Source organism: Clarias gariepinus, chromosome 1 (genome assembly GCF_024256425.1).
Source record: "Clarias gariepinus isolate MV-2021 ecotype Netherlands chromosome 1, CGAR_prim_01v2, whole genome shotgun sequence".
In the NCBI taxonomy this organism is placed as follows: Eukaryota; Metazoa; Chordata; class Actinopteri; order Siluriformes; family Clariidae; genus Clarias; species Clarias gariepinus.
The window spans coordinates 40,025,788-40,049,599 of NC_071100.1; the positions used below are offsets into that span (position 1 = coordinate 40,025,788).

General features: G+C 39.0%; 2 protein-coding genes across 4 annotated transcripts; one reads left to right on the forward strand and one right to left on the reverse strand.

Moving 5' to 3' along the window:
* Nucleotides 1–116: 116 nt before the first annotated feature.
* On the reverse strand, nt 117–13,086 carry prpf4ba (pre-mRNA processing factor 4Ba). Of its 3 annotated transcripts, XR_008357833.1 has the most exons (17): nt 13,014–13,086; nt 11,205–12,404; nt 10,617–10,706; nt 10,307–10,456; nt 10,096–10,177; nt 7,927–8,125; nt 6,717–6,790; nt 5,601–5,691; nt 5,336–5,483; nt 4,890–5,027; nt 4,411–4,564; nt 4,202–4,316; nt 3,769–3,920; nt 3,476–3,562; nt 2,518–3,309; nt 2,275–2,394; nt 117–2,025 (listed from the first exon to the last, which is right to left on the reverse strand). XR_008357833.1 is itself a non-coding variant. In XM_053492753.1 (15 exons), the coding sequence occupies exons 1-15, from the start codon at nt 13,049–13,051 to the stop codon at nt 3,106–3,108; spliced, it is 2,922 nt and encodes a 973-aa protein (XP_053348728.1). In that variant the 5' UTR covers nt 13,052–13,086; the 3' UTR covers nt 2,441–3,105. The 3 variants fall into 3 exon arrangements, 1 of the variants encoding a protein (XP_053348728.1); XR_008357832.1 differs by having other exon boundaries at nt 117–2,394; XM_053492753.1 differs by lacking the exons at nt 117–2,025; nt 2,275–2,394 and having other exon boundaries at nt 2,441–3,309.
* Nucleotides 13,087–13,375: 289 nt separating this feature from the next.
* On the forward strand, nt 13,376–23,398 carry si:dkey-154p10.3 (zinc finger protein 649). Its single transcript, XM_053496162.1, has 8 exons — nt 13,376–13,486; nt 14,486–14,973; nt 15,054–15,747; nt 17,275–17,362; nt 17,512–17,742; nt 20,492–20,625; nt 21,603–21,726; nt 22,394–23,398. Exons 2-8 carry the CDS (start codon nt 14,494–14,496, stop codon nt 22,590–22,592), a joined length of 1,950 nt encoding a protein of 649 aa, XP_053352137.1. The 5' UTR covers nt 13,376–13,486; nt 14,486–14,493; the 3' UTR covers nt 22,593–23,398.
* Nucleotides 23,399–23,812: the final 414 nt, after the last annotated feature.

Consider the following 23,812-nt stretch of genomic DNA (forward strand, 5'->3'; position numbering starts at 1 on the left):
TATTTATATAAGGATATACATATGTATATTTATGTCCTACCCATGTCCAGAGCTGTTTATTACTCAAAATAATAAAAAGTGAAACACTATAAAACATGAAAAAAAGACCACAGGAGTATAAATATTTTATTTATTTATTTATAGATTGTACTGTCATTACACACCGTGTATCTGTTGAATGGACATTAATCAAATGTTTAAACAGTTCATTTGAAAACTCCTGATGTCTGAAAATAAGTGGACAGATGACAGGCTTCTTGAAAAATGAATTTCAGCTGAAGCGTGTGTGACTACTCAAGTTTATCCTCTTTGTAGGCTTGTCTAGTAATCAGTACAGGAAGAAAACTGCGACTTACCCTAAAATAAAAACAAATTCAGGTTAGTGTTGAAGATCATGTATAAAGACACGGCTCAGTAAAAAACAGAAAGATATTACCTTTCAGTTGTTCTATTTGGCTATACCACCAATTTATTAATGTTTCAGAAAATTATAAAAGTTCTTATAAATGTAATACAGCTGAATAAAAACTCTAAGAGACTGTAGGTGGCGTAGGCTGGCTCTTTAGATGTAATTATTTCAGATTTTATGATTCCCTTTAAATCAAAAGCCTACTCAGTTCACAGAAACCACCATTAGTTATTTATGTACTAGTGCCAGCCAAGTTGTTGTGACACTTTCTAACATAAGTATACCTGCAGAATAATGGGTCAGGTTGTGTTTAATGGCTGACAAATGAGACTCATTAAAACCAAATGACTGCACATTTTGCTGAAGGGTTGAGTGAAGAAAAAAAACTAGTAAAGATCACTCTCTAAAGCAAAAACCTTTGGTCAGGTGTGAATCCCTTTAAGAGTCTTCTCTAACGGACAGCACCTAAAATACAGAGAACAAATAGACCAGTATCTTTTTTCCGCAGTGTGGTATAAGTCATTTACCAATGCCACTATAATGTGAAACGATGCATGAAATATCAGTCTATTACAATCTGGTTTGTTTTAGAGGTGAAATGTGTTATAGCTTTCACTAAGATGACACAATGGGCATTGCTTTAAAAAAACAGAAATGCATGAAATTGCTCATGATTTACTAGATACTAGTATCAGAATTTTGAGTTGATTTTCTCATGAATCTGTCAAAGAGTTTATCAGATCATTAAAAGAAATCTGTGGGATGATGTGTTTCGCAATCATCAGCTGCCTTGAATATTTAAAATTAACACCTATTACAATGTTATAGTCATTACAGGACTATTATTTTGCTGAACCCCAATCATAATTCAGACATCAAAGATGTAAAAACTAAAATTGTTTGAGACAAAGCTCAAAACTAGAGTCCATTTATGCGAATAGCAAAATATGCTTACTCACTACGTAAAGAAAACCGTGACAAATACTGAGTAGTGTCAAAGTAGCCTTATGGGTCTGAGAAAGCACAAGTCAAGAACAAAGCAAAAATTTTAACACCCTCAATTTCAGTTAGACTGGGTCATTTCTGTCTATGCTATGTTGGAGCTACACATGCCTTTAAGGAGTGACCTGGATAAGGGGTCTTGTGAAGGTCTTGTCTCTTTGAGAGCAGAGGCTGGCTGGAGGATGGTGCCAGAGAAGAGCCTCCTTTGGCTGGAGAATATAATCTCTCTCTCTCAGCAACCACAAGGGAACAGTGGGAGAAACACCATAAACAGCAGTTAGTGTCATAAAAACTAAAGAAATCGAAAGTGTATGGTATCTTTAAACCATAATTACCTGCCACCTGGTGCACACAAGACAAACCAGAAGGTCTATGACCATATTTTTCTTACTTTTTTCGCCACATCAAACATGTTTATTTAAACTTTTTTTTTATAACACACACTTATAAATGTACAATTATTCAAACTATTTTTGACATGCAAGGCGGGCTATGGATAATATACAAGTTCAATGAGCTAGTTCTGTCTTAATGAGAACAATAAAGCAAATATGAAGTAAAGAATGAATTACCGCTCAAAACAAGCAGATTCATAGAGCAGATGAGGAATATCCCTGTATCAAAAGACAACACGATCACGTCAGAACAAAGGAAGACAGGCAGAAGTAGACAACAAAAAGCTCATACAAGTGCACAGCATTTTTAGAACACATGCATCCCTTGTGAGAGCATTAGGTAGAACAAATGCATATCCAGTGGAAGTCACAGGATTCAGTGCTTCTGAACAATACATTACTGTCAGAGGCAGTACACTGAAGGTGCCTGTTCAAATCAAAAATTTCACACTGCCCCTTTTCCCTTACCCTTAACAGCAATAGTGAGTGCCTTGGATTTCCTTTCCAGACTTGTTTAAGCAAACTTTGCTTTTTTGGAATAAATTTTGGCTCTGTGGAAGGATGATGGGTTAAGACCATTCTTCGTCTCTACATGCAAAGGATGCCAAAAAATAAGCATACGGTCTTTTTTAAAAAAATTTTTAATGAACATTCAGCCAAAATGTACAATAGAGGCACCGTATACTGGCAGTTTTGGCCAGCTGAGCTTACCTTCAGTGTACTGATAGAGGAACACAACCTGCCTTTACAGAGGAGGCCTTCCCTGCAGACAGGCTCAGGTAGGGCTCAAGAGCTCCGATTTCAGCAGACGCACACCTACAGGCCCGTGCACCAGTGGGCGCTGTCGCTCTAGCACCTGAGGGAGATGCGGATATAGACGGCATTTATCCTGAACTCACATTATCACGTACAGTGTTAGGGGAGGCTCAGACTATTTGAACACCAGTACACATACAGATACAGCGATACAGCAAATGCTGCTTTCAGGTTGCATCAATTAAAGAACTAAACAAACAAACAAAAAAAAAAGAAAATTATGTTTAGCCTAGTGTTTGTGGAGTACCTCAAATAAAATTAAGGGGTAGTGGTGGCACTTTCTTTTTTTTTTATAAGGGCATCATAAATTTTAAAACTGAAAGCAAGATAATGTGTGTTCAGAAAGAAATACACTTAATTTTACTTATACATTAAAATGTCTCTTCATCTATTCAGTCATGCCTGCAGATACAAAACCGTCACTTTGTTGGCAGACTTTTCGGGACTTGGTACTGTGTATCCTCAGGAGTATGGGCACGAGTGTCACATCCTCTCCTGGATGTAGGGATGCTGCAGGGCCTGGTTGATGCTGATGCGCTTGGCTGGGTCGAGCACAAGTATCTGATCCATCAGGTCTTTAAGCTGAACTACCTTCTTCCGTTGGTCCTCTGGCAGTCTCTGGCGACCGATCATGTCATTCAATAGGTCCTTAGTAGCGTTGATGCTGCTCATCACCGTCACTTTTTCCTAAAGTGCAGGATAAAATATAGGCAAAAAAAATAAAAAAAATAACATGAAATATTTTTTAAGACAAAGAGTGACACCCTGAAAAACATCAAGCGGACTGTGGGTCTGTAAAGTGTTTTACAACTGATCACAGCAAACAAATAATTGTAAATAAAATGATACTTACTCGTTCGGTAACTTTATCTACCTCCGTATACAAGAAGTTCAAGTTTTGATCAAAGTGTTGGTCCTTAAACAAGCCTTTTCTGATCATCTGTGAATATTTTAACAATACTTAGTCTGTTGCAATATTAATCAAGTGGTGATTTTTTAAAATTATTTTTTATTAACCCGTGTAAGCTTTTTATTTTTTAAAACAAATATACTTGATATATATATATATAGATATGTTTAATATGTTAGAACCTATTAGGCTTATAATGCAATAGCTGCATTTCAATAAAATATCCAACACATTACCTTGTTAGGCATTTTCCCTTTAAGGTCCATAGCAAGTTTCAGCATGTGGTTATTGGTCTTGCCAGGGAAAAGTATTTTCCCCGTGTATAGTTCGTACAGCGTGCAACCCACAGACCACATGTCGATTCCATAATCATATGGCTTTCCAATGACTGGAAGAGGAAATAAGCAATTATTCAGAATTCACCACCAGAACCAAAACAAAAAACAAAAGTTGGAATCAGTTCATGAAGGCAATGTCATGTGACATACAGATACGTTTCTGTTAAAGGACGTGTAATCACATGTATTCATGTTGAATTCGATTTGGAAGAAAACCCCATGTCTAATATTGTGCTTCCTTATACAGAATTAAGATTTATTTTAACAAATAAACTGTCTTTATTTATTAAATACTGCCTACAGAAGGAAAAGGTCACAAGAAGAGACTCACTGATCTCGGGTGCTCTGTAGAATCGACTGACCAAGTAAGGTGTGATGTCATTTTCAGCTATGTGGGAAGCTGAGCCGAAGTCACAGAGCTTCAGTATGGTCTTGGACTCATTCACCTGGTGGAAGAGAATTCAATTTAAAAAAATAAGATGATACCAGATACAGAGGCTCGGTGTTGCGTTGCATGGCAATAAAGTTCATGAACCTTACCAGGATGTTGTCGGGTTTGATGTCAGCATGAAGAATGTTGCAACGTTTAAGGAGTTTGAGGGCCAGGAAGAGCTGCTGGCTGTAGGAGCGCACTGCCTTGATGTGGAGCCCCACATCTTTGCCGTACTTCTTCAGGACCTCCCGAAGATTCATACTAGAACCAAGTCAAAAACGTAACATTTATTCACTACTGAAGAAAGAAGACATCACTCTTGCAAGATTTGGGAATGCAGTTTGTCAAACAAAGAATTACTGCTTACCATTTACTATGCATTGTCAAACTGTATGCCTTAAATGTCTGTAAACTTTAGGGAGATTAGCTGGTGCCAATATCATATAATGGTTATAATGATGAAGAAACAAACAATAAAAAAAATATACATCTGCTAAGGCTGATCTATTTTAGGGGGAAAAAACCCTAACATTTGCAGTAGCACATAGCTCAGCAGAAAAGACTTTAAACAGAGATAATATCTCACCTAAGTGGTTCAAACACCAAACACAGGTGCTGTTTGTGATAGAAGTGCCTGAAGAGACGCACACAGTGGAATTTATCATCAGGGTCTGCATCATTCAGCTTCTTCAGGAACTCCAGCTCTTTAAGGCCTGTCTTTTGCCTACAAAGACATTTTTTTTAACTATCAAAGTACAGTACATGCATTTGTATATTCAAAGGTTTGCAGTACAAGCTTCACTTCACTTTTAATATGCTTCACCTTGGCTGAGAAATATAGCACAAATATAGCAACTGCAATACCTGAAGATATTTAATTACATAGTACATTAATGAGACATAGATATTTTGAACAACTTGTTACTTTTTACTTATTTAACAACACTAGGTGCTCATTTAACATATGCCAAAAGGAGGAAACCCTAAGCCATTAAATGTGATTAGGCCATCTAAAACTGTGCATTCTCTTACATGAGCTCATTGTTGCGTATGATTTTCACAGCAACTTCTTGACCAGCTCGAGCCAGATCCCTTGCACGGATAACATTACTGAACACGCCCTGCCCAGTGTAGCCATAAACATCATATCTTTTGTCCAATGTCTCTCCAATGTTGACCCCTAAACAGAAGAAAAAAAAGAAAAACATTATTACTTATCACAGGACTAGCATTTGGTGCTCTGTAGAATAAGCAGGCAACTCAGTAATAACTCAAATATGCTTTAAATATCACTCACGATAATAGCCCTCAGCATCTGTCCAGTTGTCCCTGAGACTGGGGTTTTCCTTAAAGTCCTTCCCAATGCCTGCTGCACGGAATCTTGCACTCTACAATTAAGATTGGCAAAAAATATTAAGACTGAGATCAAGACCTTAAGTACTAGTTTAGACATACACATTTTAAAAGGTTGTACAAGGAATGCAGACATATGTCAATAATTTGTCTTGTGTTTATGTGGGCTACACGGCTCTTTTTAGACTAATTTGGGACAAAATATCTTTTTTGGATACAAGTGTAGCTGTACATGTTTTGCTGTACTGGTATTTCATGATTATATATATTATTAGAGATTTGTCAGTGAAAAAAAAAAAAATGTGACGTATCATGATTCATTTGTGTGGCAATTCATGTATCCTCACAGTGACTCCTAACTTTTTTAAAATTATATATATATATTTTTTTTATACATAGTTGCATTTAAGGTAGTAATATGTTGCAGTTGCTTTCTAATCCTACAAGTGGCATGCTTAAAACTAGTCACACATTGGCAGGCAGCACAGCATCCTGTTTGGTAGGAGCAAACTATGTGCTGTTTGTTTATAATCATAATAAAAATCTAAAAAATATATACATTTGTCAAATTGTGATACTAACAGAATTGAGATACAAATTGAACCGGCTCCTAGGTATATACAAGATTGTTATTATTGTGCGAAACTATTATAAAACGCTTAGAGATAATGACTATCATAGTGTGTTAGATGTGTGGCTGCAAAATATATTTACAAATGAATCAATCACGGCTGTAGTGCATAGTGCTTTTTAATATAAAAATAAATGAATAAATAAATAGAAATTCAGTGCTCCCACACGTGTGTTGTCATGCTGCACCCCGTATCACAATAACAACAGAACCTAACTAGGACATTTTGTTCCTGCTGAGGAGGCAGCACAGAGAAGTTCAGCTTATCTACAGTACAAAGCAAAAAACCAATAAGGCAGAGACAAGATCTTGTGCAGGACCATGCAATTCTACCTGTGCAGATCTTCTTACATGGACAACTTTATTTAAGCACTCAAGCATAAAAAGTCTCGAACCCATGCAACGCAAAACCATTTCCTGGCTACTCACGTCAAAGTATGCTGCGAACATGTCATCTGACTCTGTAAACATGTCAGGAGCTGATTGCTTCTTTGGATTAACTCCTGGGTAAAAACACAAAACAAACAAACAACCGAAAAAAAAAAACATTGTAAATTTTAAATAAATCCAAAAAATTTATTAAGCAAGAAATTATTATTTAATAAATCACATCTAATGCAACAAATGTTATTTTTCTGTCACAACACAGCGACTGGCCATTAAATGTTATCCATAAACAGGTTTGAACTGTTTCAACCAAATGAGGATGGGTTCCCTGTTGAGTCTGGTTCCTTTCAAGGTTTCTTCCAATTACCATCTCAGGGAGTTTTTCCTTGCCACTGTCGCCCTCGGCTTGCTCACCAGGGACTATCTGACCATTTAAATTCATACACATTCAAATTCCATACACACTTAAATAATTTTTTTGATTGTGTAAAGCTGCTTTGGGACAATGCCAATTGTTAAAAGCACTATAAAAATAAAATTGAATTGAACAGGTTTAATGGAAAAGTCAGTTTGTTATTATTAATACTTTATTTATTATTGTTTTGCTACCAGGACATCTGTGGGAGTCAGCTACAAAAGCTAATTTGGGCTAGACTGTCATAGGACTATCATAAGCTTTTGCTGTGAAATAGGTTCTGATGTGATTGAACACAAGTAATAATACCAGATTTCTTTAGAAACACTTACACTTCACTAACTTTATCCTGGACTTCGTTAAGTTAAAATTGCATAATCAAGGTAATGCTGGACAAAGTGGTCATTTATCTAAACTAATGAATGAAACAAAGGAAGGCACCATAAAATGAAGCAATACATATCTTTTCACTCAAGCATATTTTTTCTGATATCTTAGAACACATAATCTAGACCCAGACCCCCTCTGTCCACCTGGACCTGTCTGACTCATCCAGCATGACTGCAGATGAATCCCTGCTATCTGTTATCACCCAAATGAGAATGGGTTCCCTGTTGGGTCTGGTTCCTATCAAGGTTTTTTTCTTATTAAGGAATTTTTTCTTGCCGTCGTCCTCGGCTTACTCATCAGGGACAATCTGATCATTTTGATTCACACACATTTCATCCTCATTTTCCGAACTTTCTATTGATTCTTTAAAGCTGTTTTGTGACAATGACCATTGTTAAAAGTACTATATATACAGAATGTAATTAAATTTAACATAATGAAATGTACCATCTTTTTCCTGGGTGAGCAGATTATGTTTCGCCTTAATGTTGGCCTCGAAGGTGTCCAGGTTCTCTTGCTCGTAAGCCTTTACATCAGCTGCAACTCGCTCTAGAACATCATCTGGAGAGGGTGAGCGACTGTGGGAGCTACTATGAGGACTGCCAGGCTCTGACTTACTGCTGTCCTCATTTGCACCCTTATATTTCTGCACAAAACATAACATTGACAAAGATTACTGTACTTTGTGATAGGAGGTTATACTGCAAAATAACCATTTGTCAGCACTCTGAATTGTAGTCACACCTTACAGTTTGTCAGACTGCTTAGTTTAAAGACCAAATCCTAAAAAATATGATTTAAGAAATGCAGTTTTTAGAATGCAAAACAAGATGCAATGCCCATTTAAGGTACTTTGCACTCCTCAGAACCATGTGTTGTTATAGAGTGCTAGGAGAGTAGAGTGTTATAGTGTGTTTAGAAATATTTCAGGACACCCAAGGACATTCAGAGGCTGTCTTCAGTATCCCTATCTCTCCCACTGAGAAGCACCTGCATAGTAAGTACAATGCTGCATCCACCATACTTGGCCATTGATAAGCAGTAACTGCTCTTTGCCAGATGCAGCATTTCACTGAGTTCAGCCTCATCAGACCAGACAATATCTTATTCTCAGAGTCCTTTAACTGTACGCTCTATGTTTGCACGATGCATTTTACTCATAAAGCACTGATGGCTCAGAGGTTTAAACATTTCTACTACTAATCGGAAGCTCAATTTTATCTACCAGCACTGCCATGCTGCCCTGGGTAAAGCCCTTAACTCTCAATTGCTCAAACGTAGAAATCCTATTCAAGTTTTTTTTTTTTTTTTTTATAAAAGCGGCCACAAAATTCCCAAAATATAAATAAGTGGCTTCCACCTAGCCACTTAACCATAAAAAGTTCACTTATGGAGGATTTGTGAGATGGTTGGTACTTATATCTGCAGAGAACTCCTGAAGCCAAGTTAAAGGTGTGGTGAATTTCTGTAGTGATAAGTTCTTGGTCTAGGATGGATCACTGGTTCTAAACATCTTTCTTTACACAAAAATAGATCCCAGTCTTGGAAATGTTCAGTTTATATAGTTCAAGTCAGAAGTTTACACATACACATTAGCAATACATTTAAACATAAATGTAAAAAGAAATGTAAATTATACTTTTTTTGTCCTTAGTAAACCTTTTGTCTTAGGTCAGATAAGATCAATAATTTACCTTACGAATGTGAAATATCAGAATAACAGTAAAGAGGAAGATTTATTTCAGCTTTAATGTCGGTCATCAAAATCCCAGTGGGTTAGAAGTTTACAGACATTTAGTTTGTATCTGGTAATATTGCTTTTAAATTGCTTAACTTTGGTGAAACCTTTGGTGTAGCCTTCCACAAGCTTTACACAATATGGTGCTGGAATTTCAGCCCATATCTCCTGACAAAAATGGCATGACTAAGTCAGGTTTGTAGGCCTTCTTGCTTGCACACATATTGGTACACCTTATGTTGATTTAAATTATGCCAATTAGCCTTGTTTGCATGGAATCTGTGGCATGGTTAAAAGAAAATATTATAATTGTAATGACTTTAACCTAACTGTCGTTAATTTTTCAGTTGCTCCCTCCAAGGGGTCGCCACATTGGACCATCCGATCCGCACATGACTTGGCACAGGTTTTACACCGGATGTCCTTTCTGACGCAAATCCCTTATTTTATCCAAGCTTGAAACCGGCACTGCATCCAGTTGCTGGGGTTTGGGCATTGGATGGGAATTGAACCAGGGTCTGACTTCGTATAGCTTTATACACATTTTCAGGTCTGTCTCTCAACAGATTTCGTTGTTCAGGGTTGTCTATAAAGAGTTAAGTGAACTTCATTTTTTTATTTTTTTGTTTGGCTTACATGCATCGAGTTGTACAACCTTTGGAAGGCAAGCACATATACATAGTGTTTATACACAAAACAATTACGATTATAAATTTTCATATTTATAAATTTACACAGTCTATACCCACATACTGAGACATTAAATTGGGACTAATTCATAAATTCAGAAAATACAGGTCAATTCCTGTTAAAATAATGTAAATCTCTCCAGTAATATCACATCTGTTATAGGGCGAGTTATATGACAGAAGTCTGACCTGCACAATTGCCAAGCGTTGAAGTCTCCTCTGCTCAATCAACGCTTCCTCGTCTTCTTCATCCACGTCATAATCCTCCAAACTATAAGCAGACATAATCCATAATCCAGCCTGATTATTCTTTAGGGATTAGATTCTGTAGTTCAAAGTTACCAAAACAATAATATTAAATAAACCAAAACAGATAAAATGACCCCTCTTTTGCACTTACACTTCTTCATCTGAATCATCTTGCTCTGCTTTCATGCCTTCAGACAGACTGCCCTTAAACTTATCATCTTTCTCTCTGCTTCTCCTCCTACGCTCCTGAGATCCTAAGCGTGTGCGCGCCCGGTAGCCCAGCCTCGACCGCTCCACTGACCTAAAAAAAAAAATAATAATAATAATTAAAAAGCCGCACAAAAAAGTTCAACTCTAAGGTTAAAACTGTTAAGTAATAACCACATGGGAACTCTTCATTAAAGTTCCCTACAGAAAACATGATTACGCTGTAATTAAAGGGTAAGACAACCGGCACAGACCTGCGCCTAAAAAGAGGTGATCTGCTTGTGCGTCTTCTGGGTGAGCGGGTCGGCCTTGGCCCACTGCCCATATCATCACGAGAACGCATCCTAAAAAATAAAAAAAACAAATATATCAAAATGACTAGCTACCATTATATCGTGTTAACTATGCACTGTCTTGTGTCCATAGAGCATAAATTAGACACTGAGTAATTTATTTTGACTTTTCAACATTTATTTGGACTGTATGAGCATTAGCTGTTATGCATTATTTGTGACCCAAGCCTTTTTATTGCTAATGGTAACAGTACTTATCATAAACAGAGGATTATAAAATCTTGACATTTTTCAACAATCATTTTAAATTACTTCTTAATATAATTGGGCATAGCATATGGAGGATAATTTTTGACTACAGAATTTTTTATCTTTGCTTTGTACAATTAACGCTATGCATTTTTTACTATATCAGGATTAAATTGTATCGGACAATGCTATAATTTCTCCTGTGTTTTAAAAACTGATAAAACATTATCCAGCATTATAAGAATGCATACCCTTTTTTTAAAGGAAAAGAAAAGAAAAGAAAATGTGTTTGCTTCAGACCTGACAGGTGAGAGTCTCTGACGGTCAGGTTCTCTTCGTCTTCTATCAGCAGAACGAGAGCGTTCCCGCCTGGCTGGAGATCTGTTGCGGGTGGGGATGCGGCAATTAGAAGGCTGTTGAGGAGAACGGCGTTCCCTGCTCCTGCGAGAAGATCTATCCCATACTGGACTGCGGGTGTGCCTTCTGTGGGGAGATCGGTTCTCCTTCCCTGACGAGACGTCCTTACAAGGAGACCTGACTGATGTCTCGTCCCTGTCCCGTTTGCGGTCAAGCTCAGGTAACCTCCTATGCCTGTCTTTTGATCTGGAGCGTCTTGCCTTCTCTGATGATTTGGGGTCATCTGTACTTCTGGTCCCAGATTGTCGAAATGATGAAGAAGGGTCTTTTTTACTTCCCTGTTCAGCCTCTAAGGAGACTAAATGCAAATCCTTTTGTGTATTGTTCTGTTTCCTAGATATTGCAGGAGATCTGGACCTTGGACTGTCATCTTTGGGCTGCTGAATGTTATGGGATGGTTTCTTCTCTAAAGATGTGTGTGGACCTTGACTTCTGTCCTTGCTATCCGAATCTGACACAGTTCTATTCTTTTTTCTATCCATTTTACGTTGGTTGATTGTTTTCTCTTTAGATTTGCTTCTGCTACGGCGCCAAGGTCCAACTTTTTCATCGTCCAGAGAGCTGTGCTGACTTTGCTCTGCAGCGATAACATCTGATTGTGCTTCCTTAGCCCCAGCCATATACATCTGTTCTAGACTCCCCTCCTGCTCTTCCCCATTGCACGCCTCCTGCACCTCTGCATCCTCATCCGAACCCGAGTTATAACCCTGCAGTATCAGGCCCATTCCTGAGTGCACCCTTCCCTCCATCAGTTCATTATCGAGCTCTGCTTGGATCAGCGCCCGTTGCTTTTCCAAATCCTCCAGGGCTGCCAGGTCATCCAATCGGGATCTTTTTGGTGACACTATTTCCTCCGCAGCCTCCGCGTCCCCATCATCCATCCTGGAGGAGTCTCTGTGTTTGCGCTTTTTATGCTTGCGTTTGTGCTTGTGTCTGTGTTCCTTCTCTTCCAAAGATGAATATTTGTGTTTTCTATGCTTGCTATGATGTTTGTGTTTCTTTCGCTTGTGTTTCTCCATGCTGTCGCTGTCCTGACATGTCTTCGGGCTGTTCTCTTCCTCTTCACCTGATGCATTGCCGCTTCTGTCACAGATGAAAAACAGAAATATGTCTGTAATCTCAGTATTTCATAATAATCAACACATTAAAAAGGCAACAAATTAACCGCAATGAATAATAATGATGTCATTATGACGTTGCTACTAAATTAAATTTCCTCCGCCTATTATTGTACATAGCAAATATATTGAAGTCATGCTTGTCTTGATCTTTAAAAAAAAAAAAAAAATCAGTGTATTTCTAGCTGGCACGAGCTAATGATTTGACATTGCTGTTAACAATCTAACTAGATACTAAACACCATGCTTAGCTAAGATAGTACTATTAAATACATTACATTACATTACATGGCACAATACCAAAAACCTGTTTTAATACTCTCTTTAGGTTTATACATGGAAGCTTAGCATACTTTTAAAACAAAATTTAAATAATCGTGTTTGCTAGCCGCTAGCAACCCGAGCTAACTTAGCTTATTAGCATTAGCAGTTAGCTATACATTAACTATCGTTCACTAACTGCTCAAACTAAGCGCTAAACGTAGCCGCACAACTATAAATGACATCTTTATTTAACCAAAAAGAAATCACATTCATGTTTTAGGAGTAAAAATAAAAACCCAAACTGCCTTACGCGAAATGGTTTACGGCGTCGTTAATCATGGTTTCCATCGCTAGCAAGATCAACTTAGCCTAACGGAACTAGCGCAGGTACGCTGTGCGCATGCGCCGTACGCGAGGACAGGGTAACCATAGGGATTGTGTGAAAAATACGAGATCATTCGGAAAATCCAGCATAAAGTCTGCTAAGGAGACTGTAATATTTAAACAGAATAATGGGACTTACTTTACATTTAAGTGAAGCGCATATATTTTGTTTGGTTTGCTATGCGAAAATGTTAAAAATGTGTTTTTTTTTTACGTTTAAACTGTCAGTAAGCATTCTGCATCGATCCCTAAACAACAGCTATGCTAGGTATTCAGCTAGTCAGAGTCAGTCTGTCCTGTTAGTGTCATGAAATACCACAGACCTGCGTTTCTGTCATGCTCGGTGTCATTAAGGCCAAAGAATTACTTTGACAGCAAAGAAGTGAAGTTAGGAAACAGGTGAGGTGAAGTTAATTAAGGCAGGTTATTGTTAGTATATGGAAACTTTGAGACAAGTGTGTAATTTGCCTTGCACCACGTGTTCATGTTTGTTGTTTTAACAATGTAAACATAAATTGTACTGAACCAAATTCCACCGTCACTGTACGTGCATAAACAGCTGTAAAATATTTCTTCCTTCATTTTTTCCTTTCTTTCTTTAACACTATGGCAGCTTCTATGGCTATATTCATTAAGAGAGTCAGTTCTTGTTATTCAGTATTAAAACTATATAAGATGTTTTAAAAATAAGATTCTGCAAATTTACTGTGACACTGCAATGAGTCAAGGACAAGAGATCAGGAAGACATTAAACAAGCTCAAGCCCTGAAAATGTGAAAACAATTTGGCAACTTGTGCATTCTGATCATTTTTAGAACAATTCACAACACTGCTGCTTGTCATACAGAACAGTGCAGGCAATCCTTGTGTGATTTGAACATGCACCATTTTGCTACCAAGTTTATACTCTGGAGCAGAAGAAATATTGCGTATAAGTCTGCCAAGAACTTCGTCAGCGTGCCATGCATGACCCGTTTCTTATGTCGAGGATCATTACTACTGGTAACTTGGGTGTATGGGTATGACCCCGAGATGAAGCAACACTCTATGATCAACACTCACAGGAGAAGAGCCAATCATCTTTACGACTCAAATAGTCAAGAAATGTCCACAGCTTATCCAATTGCATGCTTATAACCTTTTCACGACATTCTCGGCATTATGCATTGAGAATTTGTCCTCAGAGTCCAGGACCGAATTCTTCAATAGCAAATTCTTTTTCTGCCAAGTTTTAAGGCATCTGACGGTGGACATACGGTGGAAGCAACTAGATCTGTGGAGCGCAAATCTCAAAACTATTTGATACCTCCTTGTATCTGTCTGTACCATGTAGCCTTAATGTCTGTTCTCTAGCCATTCTTCTTATTATTAAGATGTGTGTTCCTTTTTCATCACTAGGCTACAGCATGGCTGGGATTAAAGATGCTTATCAACTCATAGACCCCGTAACACTAAGATTAGGAGAAGAAAGCGTCACATCTCATCTTTACTGCAGTGCCGCCAAAGGCATCGAAGCTCAATTGTCCACTTTAGTGGAGGCCTTTTTGGTTGAGGTGTTCCGCTGCCGTGTGTGCCAATTCACGAGCGGCCTGAAAGCTAGAATCTGCAATCATATCACAGAGAGTCACTCTTCAACAACATCATCGCCATGCCATCACCTCTCTTGCCTGGAGAAGGAGGATAATGAGAGCTTGACCGAGCTCGACCAGAACGCGTCTTCTTATGATCTCCATTCCGGCTCGAAAAATGCAGAGGACAACATGGACATGGACCGCATGTTCCTGCTGCCGATGTACGGCATGCTGCAGAACATCAGTTCACCACCATGCGATATCAGCCTGAGTGCCAACTCCGACAGCAACCTTCACGTGGCCCAGACATGCGAGGTGAGTCATAAGTCAAAAGTTTTCACCAGCCATGTGACAATGACAACATATGTTTTAATACGATGGTACGTTTTGTCAAGGTGAGCACTCTGTTTGACGAAGACAGACACAGCGAGGAGCACAATGTCTTTCAGCTCGAGGATTCCAGCCATGGACTCCAAGGTCCCCTTCCCGATGAAATCACCTGTGCTGAGGATGAAGAAATGGCACAGTCTGCTCATTTAATGACCCTTGGTTTGTGCAGAATCTCTAGTGCCAAATGTCCCTCTCAGCCTTCTGCCCTGTCTTTGCCCCAAGCTGGACAGGAAATCTCAGAGACGTCCCTGGAAGACAAACAGCCCCTTCTGACAACATCTGAAATACAGAAGCAGACTGAAGAGGAAATGGGCCTTTCTTGTGTTTTCTGTCAGGCAGTCTTAGCTAACAACAGCCTGCTAGAGGTGCACCTGAAGTGCCACGACGGCGAGCAGGGCTTCAAATGCCCGCGCTGTGGTCGAGCTTCGGCAGACTGGGCTGATATGGAGTGCCACTGGAGAAGCCATGCAAGAAGAAGGAGGTCCAAACACCACAAGTGTTCTTTTTGTCCCAGGACTTTCAGGAGAGCAGACTTGTGTGAAGCTCACCAGAAAAGGCACAACCGAGCTCGGACGAAGCCCGCTTCTCTGATGCAGTGCTCCATGTGCTTCGAGTGGTGCCGCCCGGGGCAGGAGTGGGAAATGCATCAGCGCTGCCACTTTCAGAGAGGGTTTAAGTGCCTGTACTGCGATTTCACAGGTAAGCATAAGATAGGTTTACTCTTTACATTGTTGTATTGCCTGTTCAAGGCCAGGGTGGTTTTCCATTGCGAGAATTAGGTACAAGTTTATGATAAGTAGGCTTGTCAGAAAAAAAAAATCAGTAGCAGGTGCAAGTAATAATAACTGAGGATGTGGGAAGCATTGGTCGACCTGATGGGATTGGTCAAAATCCATTCAAGAGCAGTCTGAAATGGGATTATTGTTAAGTAATCTACTTTGAGTTATCTTGTAAAGGCTGATTTACAGTGGTGTAAAAAACTATTTGCCCCCTTCCTGATTTCTTATTTTTTTGCATGTTTGTCACACTTAAATGTTTCTGCTCATCAAAAACCGTTAACTATTAGTCAAAGATAACATAATTGAACAGAAAAAAAGAAGTTTTTAAATGAAGGTTTACGTTATTAAGGGAGAAAAAAAAACTCCAAATCTACATGGCCCTGTGTGAAAAAGTGATTGCCCCCCTTGTTAAAAAATAACTTAACTGTGGTTTATCACACCTGAGTTTAATTTCTGTAGTCACCCCCAGGCCTGATTACTGCCACACCTGTTTCAATCAAGAAATCACTTAAATAGGAGCTACCTGACACAGAGAAGTAGACCAAAAGATCATCATGCCAAGATCCAAAGAAATTCAGGAACAAATGAGAACAAAAGTAATTGAGATCTATCAATCTGGTAAAGGTTATAAAGCCATTTCTAAAGCTTTCTAAAGCTTCAGGACCTGGAAGGCTTGCTGTGATAGATGGAACCATGAATTCTACCGTCTACCAAAAAATCCTGAAGGAGAATGTCCGGCCATCTGTTCGTCAACTCAAGCTGAAGCGATCTTGGGTGCTGCAGCAGGACAATGACCCAAAACACACCAGCAAATCCACCTCTGAATGGCTGAAGAAAAACAAAATGAAGACTTTGGAGTGGCCTAGTCAAAGTCCTGACCTGAATAATACTGAGATGTTGTGGCATGACCTTAAAAAGGCGGTTCATGCTAGAAAACCCCTTAAATAAAGCTGAATTACAACAATTCTGCAAAGATGAGTGGGCCAAAATTCCTCCAGAGCGCTGTAAAAGACTCGTTGCAAGTTATCGCAAACGCTTGATTGCAGTTATTGCTGCTAAGGGTGGCCCAACCAGTTGTTAGGTTCAGGGGGCAATTACTTTTTCACACAGGGCCATGTAGGTTTGGATTTTTTTTCTCCCTAAATAATAAAAACCATCATTTAAAAACTGCATTTTGAGTTTACTTGTGTTATCTTTGACTAATAGTTAAATGTGTTTGATGATCAGAAACATTTTGTGTGACAAACATGCAAAAGAATAAGAAATCAGGAAGGGGGCAAATAGTTTTTCACACCACTGTATACATCTGTGAGTGTAAAGTATATAGCAAAAATAAAACCTAGGCCCATTGCAGCTTTCAGGGTTTCTGTAATTGGTGCTAGGTTACTGTCTGAGATTCAGATTCTACTAACATTTTATGCTATTTGCATTATTTCACATCTTTTAGAAAAAGCCTGGAAGAAGATGTACAAGCATATTCTCAATCAACACACACAGGTCGATGGACATGCACACCATAACATGTCCTACAATGTGTAAGTATCTCGTGTATTTCCTACCACCCTATGGTGTTACACACTTACACATCAAATGAAACGAATACCCGAGACCCGATTTCATGGTAGCACTATCAGTTTGGATGATACTGAATTTCAAGCTGTGTTCATTTCTTATTCACACACAGATCATCCCTGAAGATTGATGCTCAGTTGTCCAACAGTTACTCCACATGTCTTGGAGATGTGCAGGTGGAGTCATGGAGACACGCCGCAACTATGAGCGTAAAACAAGACGTTGTGGGAAAGAAGAAAAGGGCAGAGGACAAAAGGGACTGTGGGAAAGCCACCGAGCAGGACTCGGGTGTGGGAATAAAGTCCCCTAAACAGAAAGACTTCTGCTGCATGCTTTGTGATAAGTATGTTATGTTGATGTTATTTCCAGTTTCCTAATTACCAGTAATCTGTTATACAGTATGTAGAGCTATGTGATGGGCTAGAGTTTTATACTAGTTAGTTAGGTAGTTAATGCAATAATTAATATCATTTACAGCTTTTTAAAAAATCAGTTATATTGGAATGAATCCTGGCTGTCAGGGGTGTTACAGTCAATTTTTGGCAGTATGGTATACCATCAATCATGATGCTTTAAAGGTCCTACACATCATATTTTTCATTAAATGTTAATATGATCTTTAGGGTCCTAATGAAAAGTTTGTATTATACGTTAATTAAAAATTCAAAAGGATTGTGTAAAAAAAAAACACTACTTTTACCTGGTAAAAACTAGCTCTGTTCTCAGCAACCTGTTTCAGTACATGCTAATTTAAATGCTCATGACCTCTGCTGAGCCCGCCCCCAGGAGTTCTGTGGGGCGTGACACGTGGGGTATAGCCACGGAGGTGTAGTCCAGTGCGGGAAATGCTTTGGACTGCATTACCCACAAAGCATTGCCAAAGCAGTGCTTTGTGGGTAATGCAGTCCAAACTGAAAAACGCTGGATTATAGAGCCTGAGCCTGTTTTCTTCAGTCGTTTTTGGTTTGATTTAAGTACAGAACCTACGCGGAAGTTTGTAATATCGCCTGACAACGCAGAAATTAAAAGAATGGACATGCATCGACTCGATTTTTCTCTTATCACTGCATGGGCATGAATTAACAGGCTGTTGCGCTGCCGCGAGCAACAACAACAAAACCGGGGAAACTTACCGAGAGAGATACGAACGCGATGTGTTTACTGATGTGTTTACATGACTTCTTAATCTTCAACAGACATCGTTATAAACCATCTAACGTTACAAAGGTAAGCATAATATAGTTTTCCGACTACGTACACAGTTTGCAACTAGACAATCACCTTAATGCATTGTTTATTATAAACGGGCTATTAGGAATTATATAGAGACGCATGTACATAGAGAAGAAGCCATAACCATGTTCTATGAGAGAATAAGTTAACTTACACTCCGCATTCATCGTGATTATTAGAAAAGGCGATCTGCAAAGAGTCATAGAAAAAGGAATTACACTTACCGAGCCTGGTGAAGATGAAGCGGGAACACGAAGCTTGTTTAGGAGCAGCTTCCTAGTAAAACCTGCTTCATATTGACCCGCGTTTATAAAGCAGTCTGATGAAAAATGATTATCGCAAACATGAACGCATTTAGGTAGATCGGCGGGGACGTTAGCTTTAAAAACTAAATTCAGCCACTGCCTCCTCAGTGGCTCAGATACCTAACCCTAGGTAGGTACCCTAGGTAAGTACCCTAGGCCACTAACCCTAGGTAGTGAATGACGACTGCTGTGTTCGCTATTACACCCAACAACTGTACACAACACTCGCTTAGGCGCCATTTTGCTCCAGCGACGAAAAACAATGGCCGACAGCTTCTTCTCACTCGGGGCGGGTCTTTGCTAAAACACCAGTGTCAATCAACTTGTGTAGGAGCGGCCTCTGTTGGTTTGGCGTCACATCGACAGGCATTTGTGATTGGCCTGATTTCAGAAGGGGGATGTTACTGTAATAAACGAACAGAAAACCACTGGGCGGCTCTTTATCATCGTAGAGTGGTTGTGTACGCACTCTCCTAACACACAGTTCAGTCCAAACAGCTTAAAATAGTTCATGTAATGCTGTATGACCCCTTTAATATTTCGAACCCATCTTGCGGGTAGCCAACAACTACGATTTGGGTGACAAACAGGACTGGAGTTCAAACACAGAGGCTCCAGTTTGCATATAGTTCGCACAGACGTCTCCTCAGGACATACTACCTCCCTGTACTAGTGCCGTGAAAAAAATTTTGCCCCTTCCTGTTTTTTAAATTTTTTTGCATATTTGTGACACTTTTTGTGATTTTAATCTCCCACAAAAATAACCTGAATAGATACAAAATGCATTTTTAAAATGATGATTTATTTTATTAAGGTAAGTTAGGAGAGGTTTGTAAAGGCTGTCCAAACATACGTGGCTCTTTGTAAAAAAGTAATTGCTCCGGAAACCTAATACCTCGTTGTGCCACCCTTTGCAGCAATAACTGCAATCAAGCATTTGCGATAACTGGCATTTTACATTGCCGTGGAGGAATTTTGGCCCATTCTTCTATCCAGAATTGTTATAATCCAGCCACATTGGAGGGTTTAACCTGGTTAAGGTCATGCCACAGCATTCCAATCGGATTGAAGTCCCGGCCACTACAAAACATTAATTAATGATAAAAAAAAGACAAAAAACATTTTGAGCCATTTAGAGGTGGACTTGCCGGTGTGTTTTGCTCTGAGAGAACTCGGCCAATCAGCTCTCTCTAGGCCTCCGCCTGTGAGAGGTAACAGCATCACCCGGGGATCGAACCAGCAATCTCCAGATGATAGGGCGAGCACTTCACCACTGCGCCACTCGGAGGCCCTTGAGCAGCTTTTTTAACAAAATCATCAATTTAAATCTTTAAAAAACTGCATTTTGCATTTTGCATTTGCACTGGTTATCTTTGTCTAATATTAAAATTAGTTTGATGATCTAAATCATTTAAGGCAAATAGTTTTTCATGGCAGTGTACAGTATAAATAGTACTTTTGTGTATTTGGTTTATTTTTTATGCTGCTGAACTGCAGTTTCCCTTGGGATTAATAAATATTTGTAATCTTTTCTTAAAACTTGTGTGTTCACAGGAAATTTTCCACCAAGCTGACCATGCGGCGTCACATGGACATTCATCAGGGGGACAAGCCTTTTAAATGCCCTCGCTGCCACTACAGCACCAGACTGAAAGCCTCTCTCATCCAGCACATGCGTGTCCACACAGGTTCAACACATGTATTATTTGGGGAGCATGTACAGATGTATTATAGTTTAAGTCAAGTACAGAGCCTTGCCTTGCAAAAGTATTCACTCCCTTAAAGTTTTCGACATACTGTTTAGTTACAACCACAAACGTAAAGTATTTTATTGCATTTTTATATGATAGACCAACACAAAGTGCCAGATATTTGTGAAGTAAAAGAAAAATAAGCATAATAATAAGTATAACATTTAGTTTAAGGGATGTTCAAGTCAAATTGGGACTTTTAGGTAAATATTTTAGAAATATTAACTTCATTTCTATATATGAACTTTTGCTACCCTAGTGTTTTATGCTTGGATACCATCAAGGTAGAAAGCTTTCTCAGTATACCAGAGCCACTACCATCTGAAACGCTGGCCTCCCAGGAACTCCTTTAATGGTACAAACATAAGGAAATGGCTGGAATGAGTATATGGGGGTTGTGGCAACTCCCAGCTGAGATTCTGTAATGTGCAAGTGGTGTTGGTAAATGATTGTGTGTAAAATTCCCACAGACAAGTTATATGTTATATATTTTCAACATCAGTTGTTTCACTCTCTGAATGTTCATGGGAATGACTGCAGGGGGATCGTCATTCATGGACATACGGCCCTATTTAAAAAGTTTGCACCGTTCAAATGTTTTACTGCGGCTCAGAGTCACATGACCATATTGTTCTTTAAATCTTCTGTAAATATCAGTATCACCACAAGTCTCGGTTTGACTTGAACTCCACATTGTACATAACAGTATTGTTGTTTCTTGCTTCTTTCATTTTCTGCCTAAAATACAGTGTCAAAGAAAGCCCAACAGTGTCACAGCTATACAGCACATGATCCTCTTGCTGTACAGAGATTTCAAGCCTAATGTGGATGCCTTTGGTTCCCATGACATCTTTCTGTCTTATAGGTTGAATCTAAACCCTGTAAAGTGAAAAAACATTTCTTGCTTGCTGTAGGTGAAAAGCCTTACAAATGCCTCCAGTGTTCGTACGCCTCCATCGACAGGAGCTCTCTGAGACGACACTCACGGACACACACTCAGGAAAAGCCCTACCGCTGCCAGTATTGTCCCTACAGCTGGTAAAGACACACAAACACAATCAGCACACAAGCCATTGAACCCTAACCAGAATATGCTTAAACATGGGTGAAAACAGTTTGTGTATACAATGTAAAGAATATATAAAGGTAACATGGCTCAAATCCCTAGATTTCCTGGACGAAAGTATGTATAATGATGGTGTAACATTTTTATTATCTTGTATGTGAGCAGCAACACATTAATTTATGATTAAATAAGATAAATCACCTGTAGCATTTCAACATAAAGGCAACTAGGGTTAGGAATTTTGCTATCTGCTGACTTATTTACTGACATGCTGTAAAATGTTTTAGATTAGGTTGTAATGTTGACTTGAATATACTGTTTTTTGCAAGGCAGCAACCAAGGGGATACAAACTTTTGCAACATTAAATGATTATTTGTTGAATGTTATAGCATAAGTTAGTTCTCCAGGACCAAGGATTCGATTCCTGCTGCCGGTCTATGTGTGAGGAGTTTGCATAGAAAGGAGACTAATTGGTGTTCCCAAATTGCACATTGTGTATGTGTGTGATAAAGCAATTACTGAAGATAAACTACCGAATAAGTTTATTGGCAATAGACTCTCATGTATACATACTGTACGTACTGTATATACATGCTTGCCTGTATAACTGAGAATTGCATCTCCTGTTATTATTGCAGCATCCAGAAGAAAAGTTTGGACCTTCACTCACGGCGACATCACACTGGAGAGTCATTCCCCTGCCCACAGTGCCAGTACTCAACCCCAGACCGGCAACTGTTGCTGCGACACACACGCAAATACCACACGTCTGAGAACACTTCTATGCGAAAGCAGAGGAGTGAACCATCTTCCAAAAGAACTCGAACCTCCAATTAACTGGTTACACTGCAAAGACTAATCAGAGCAATCCATAATGTCAATTAGGACAAATTGCCCTAATTTACTTAACCAGTGAGGAAAATGTAAGAGAGTACATGTCTCTACATCTTGGTGGAATGCAATACCAAGTCGAGCAGTAATGCTGATAATCCTGTAGGACGTTTGTGCACCGAGCTGTTTTTACATCCAGCACTGTTGAAGCCTTATCAAAGAACGCACAAAGGATGTAATGCAACAAGCAAAATGCAAGTAACCTATTTAAGTCTGCAAACATAAATGGGTAGGCTTTTTGCTGACCTAGAGTGCAAAAAAAAGGTGAATTTTTTCCCACCAAGCTTATGTTGACATGACTGAAAACATGACGGCGAGAGCTGCACTCTTTCTTGTAGACACAACTTTGAATAAAAGGAATGAAAATGCAAATAAAACAGAGATTCCGTTACTAAAAGTACAAGCAGTACTAGGAAACAAAATCAGGGAAAAGTTCCTGCTGGGTGAGTGAAGTTTGATTTTTACCTTTAGGCCAAGACATATGCTTACTATTTGCTTACTATTCAGATACATAATAGACCATGTTAAATAGTCAATTGCTTTCAGCTCTACAGATTCCAAATTAAATATTTATATTTTCAAGTAGACTTGTATGTATTCTTGAATAAACTGTGTTTTAGTAACATGGGAAGTTACGTTTGAATTTAATTTTTCTGCAGCTATGTTTATTTAATGTTGGAAATACCTTTATTTATTGCACATTTATAATTTTTAAATAAAATACAATGAAACATCAGGAATAAAATGATTTCTATTTTGAGAAACGTCCTGGTATACTGTCTTGTGTATTTCTTTTTTGCGGAATTTTAATTGTTTCACACCTAAACAATTAAACAACAATCAGCCATAACATTAACACAACTGCCAGGGGAACTAAAACAATGTTTATCATCAACTATACAGCGACAAATTGGTGACAGAATCAAGAGCTCAATAGGCCAGCCTGTCTGGTCCGATCTCACAGAAAAGCCGATGTAGAACTAATCACCAAAAAAATAAATGGGACGCAGGGTGTAGCACCCAAAAGAGCGAAAGGCCGCAGGCAGGCCTTTCAAGCTCTTCAGATCCCAATTTAGTCACACCTCCAGCACCGAAACATCCTGGTGCTAGACACCACAGCACCCCACCAGAGGTAATGCAAAGCCCCCCCAAGGGACCAGAGACTC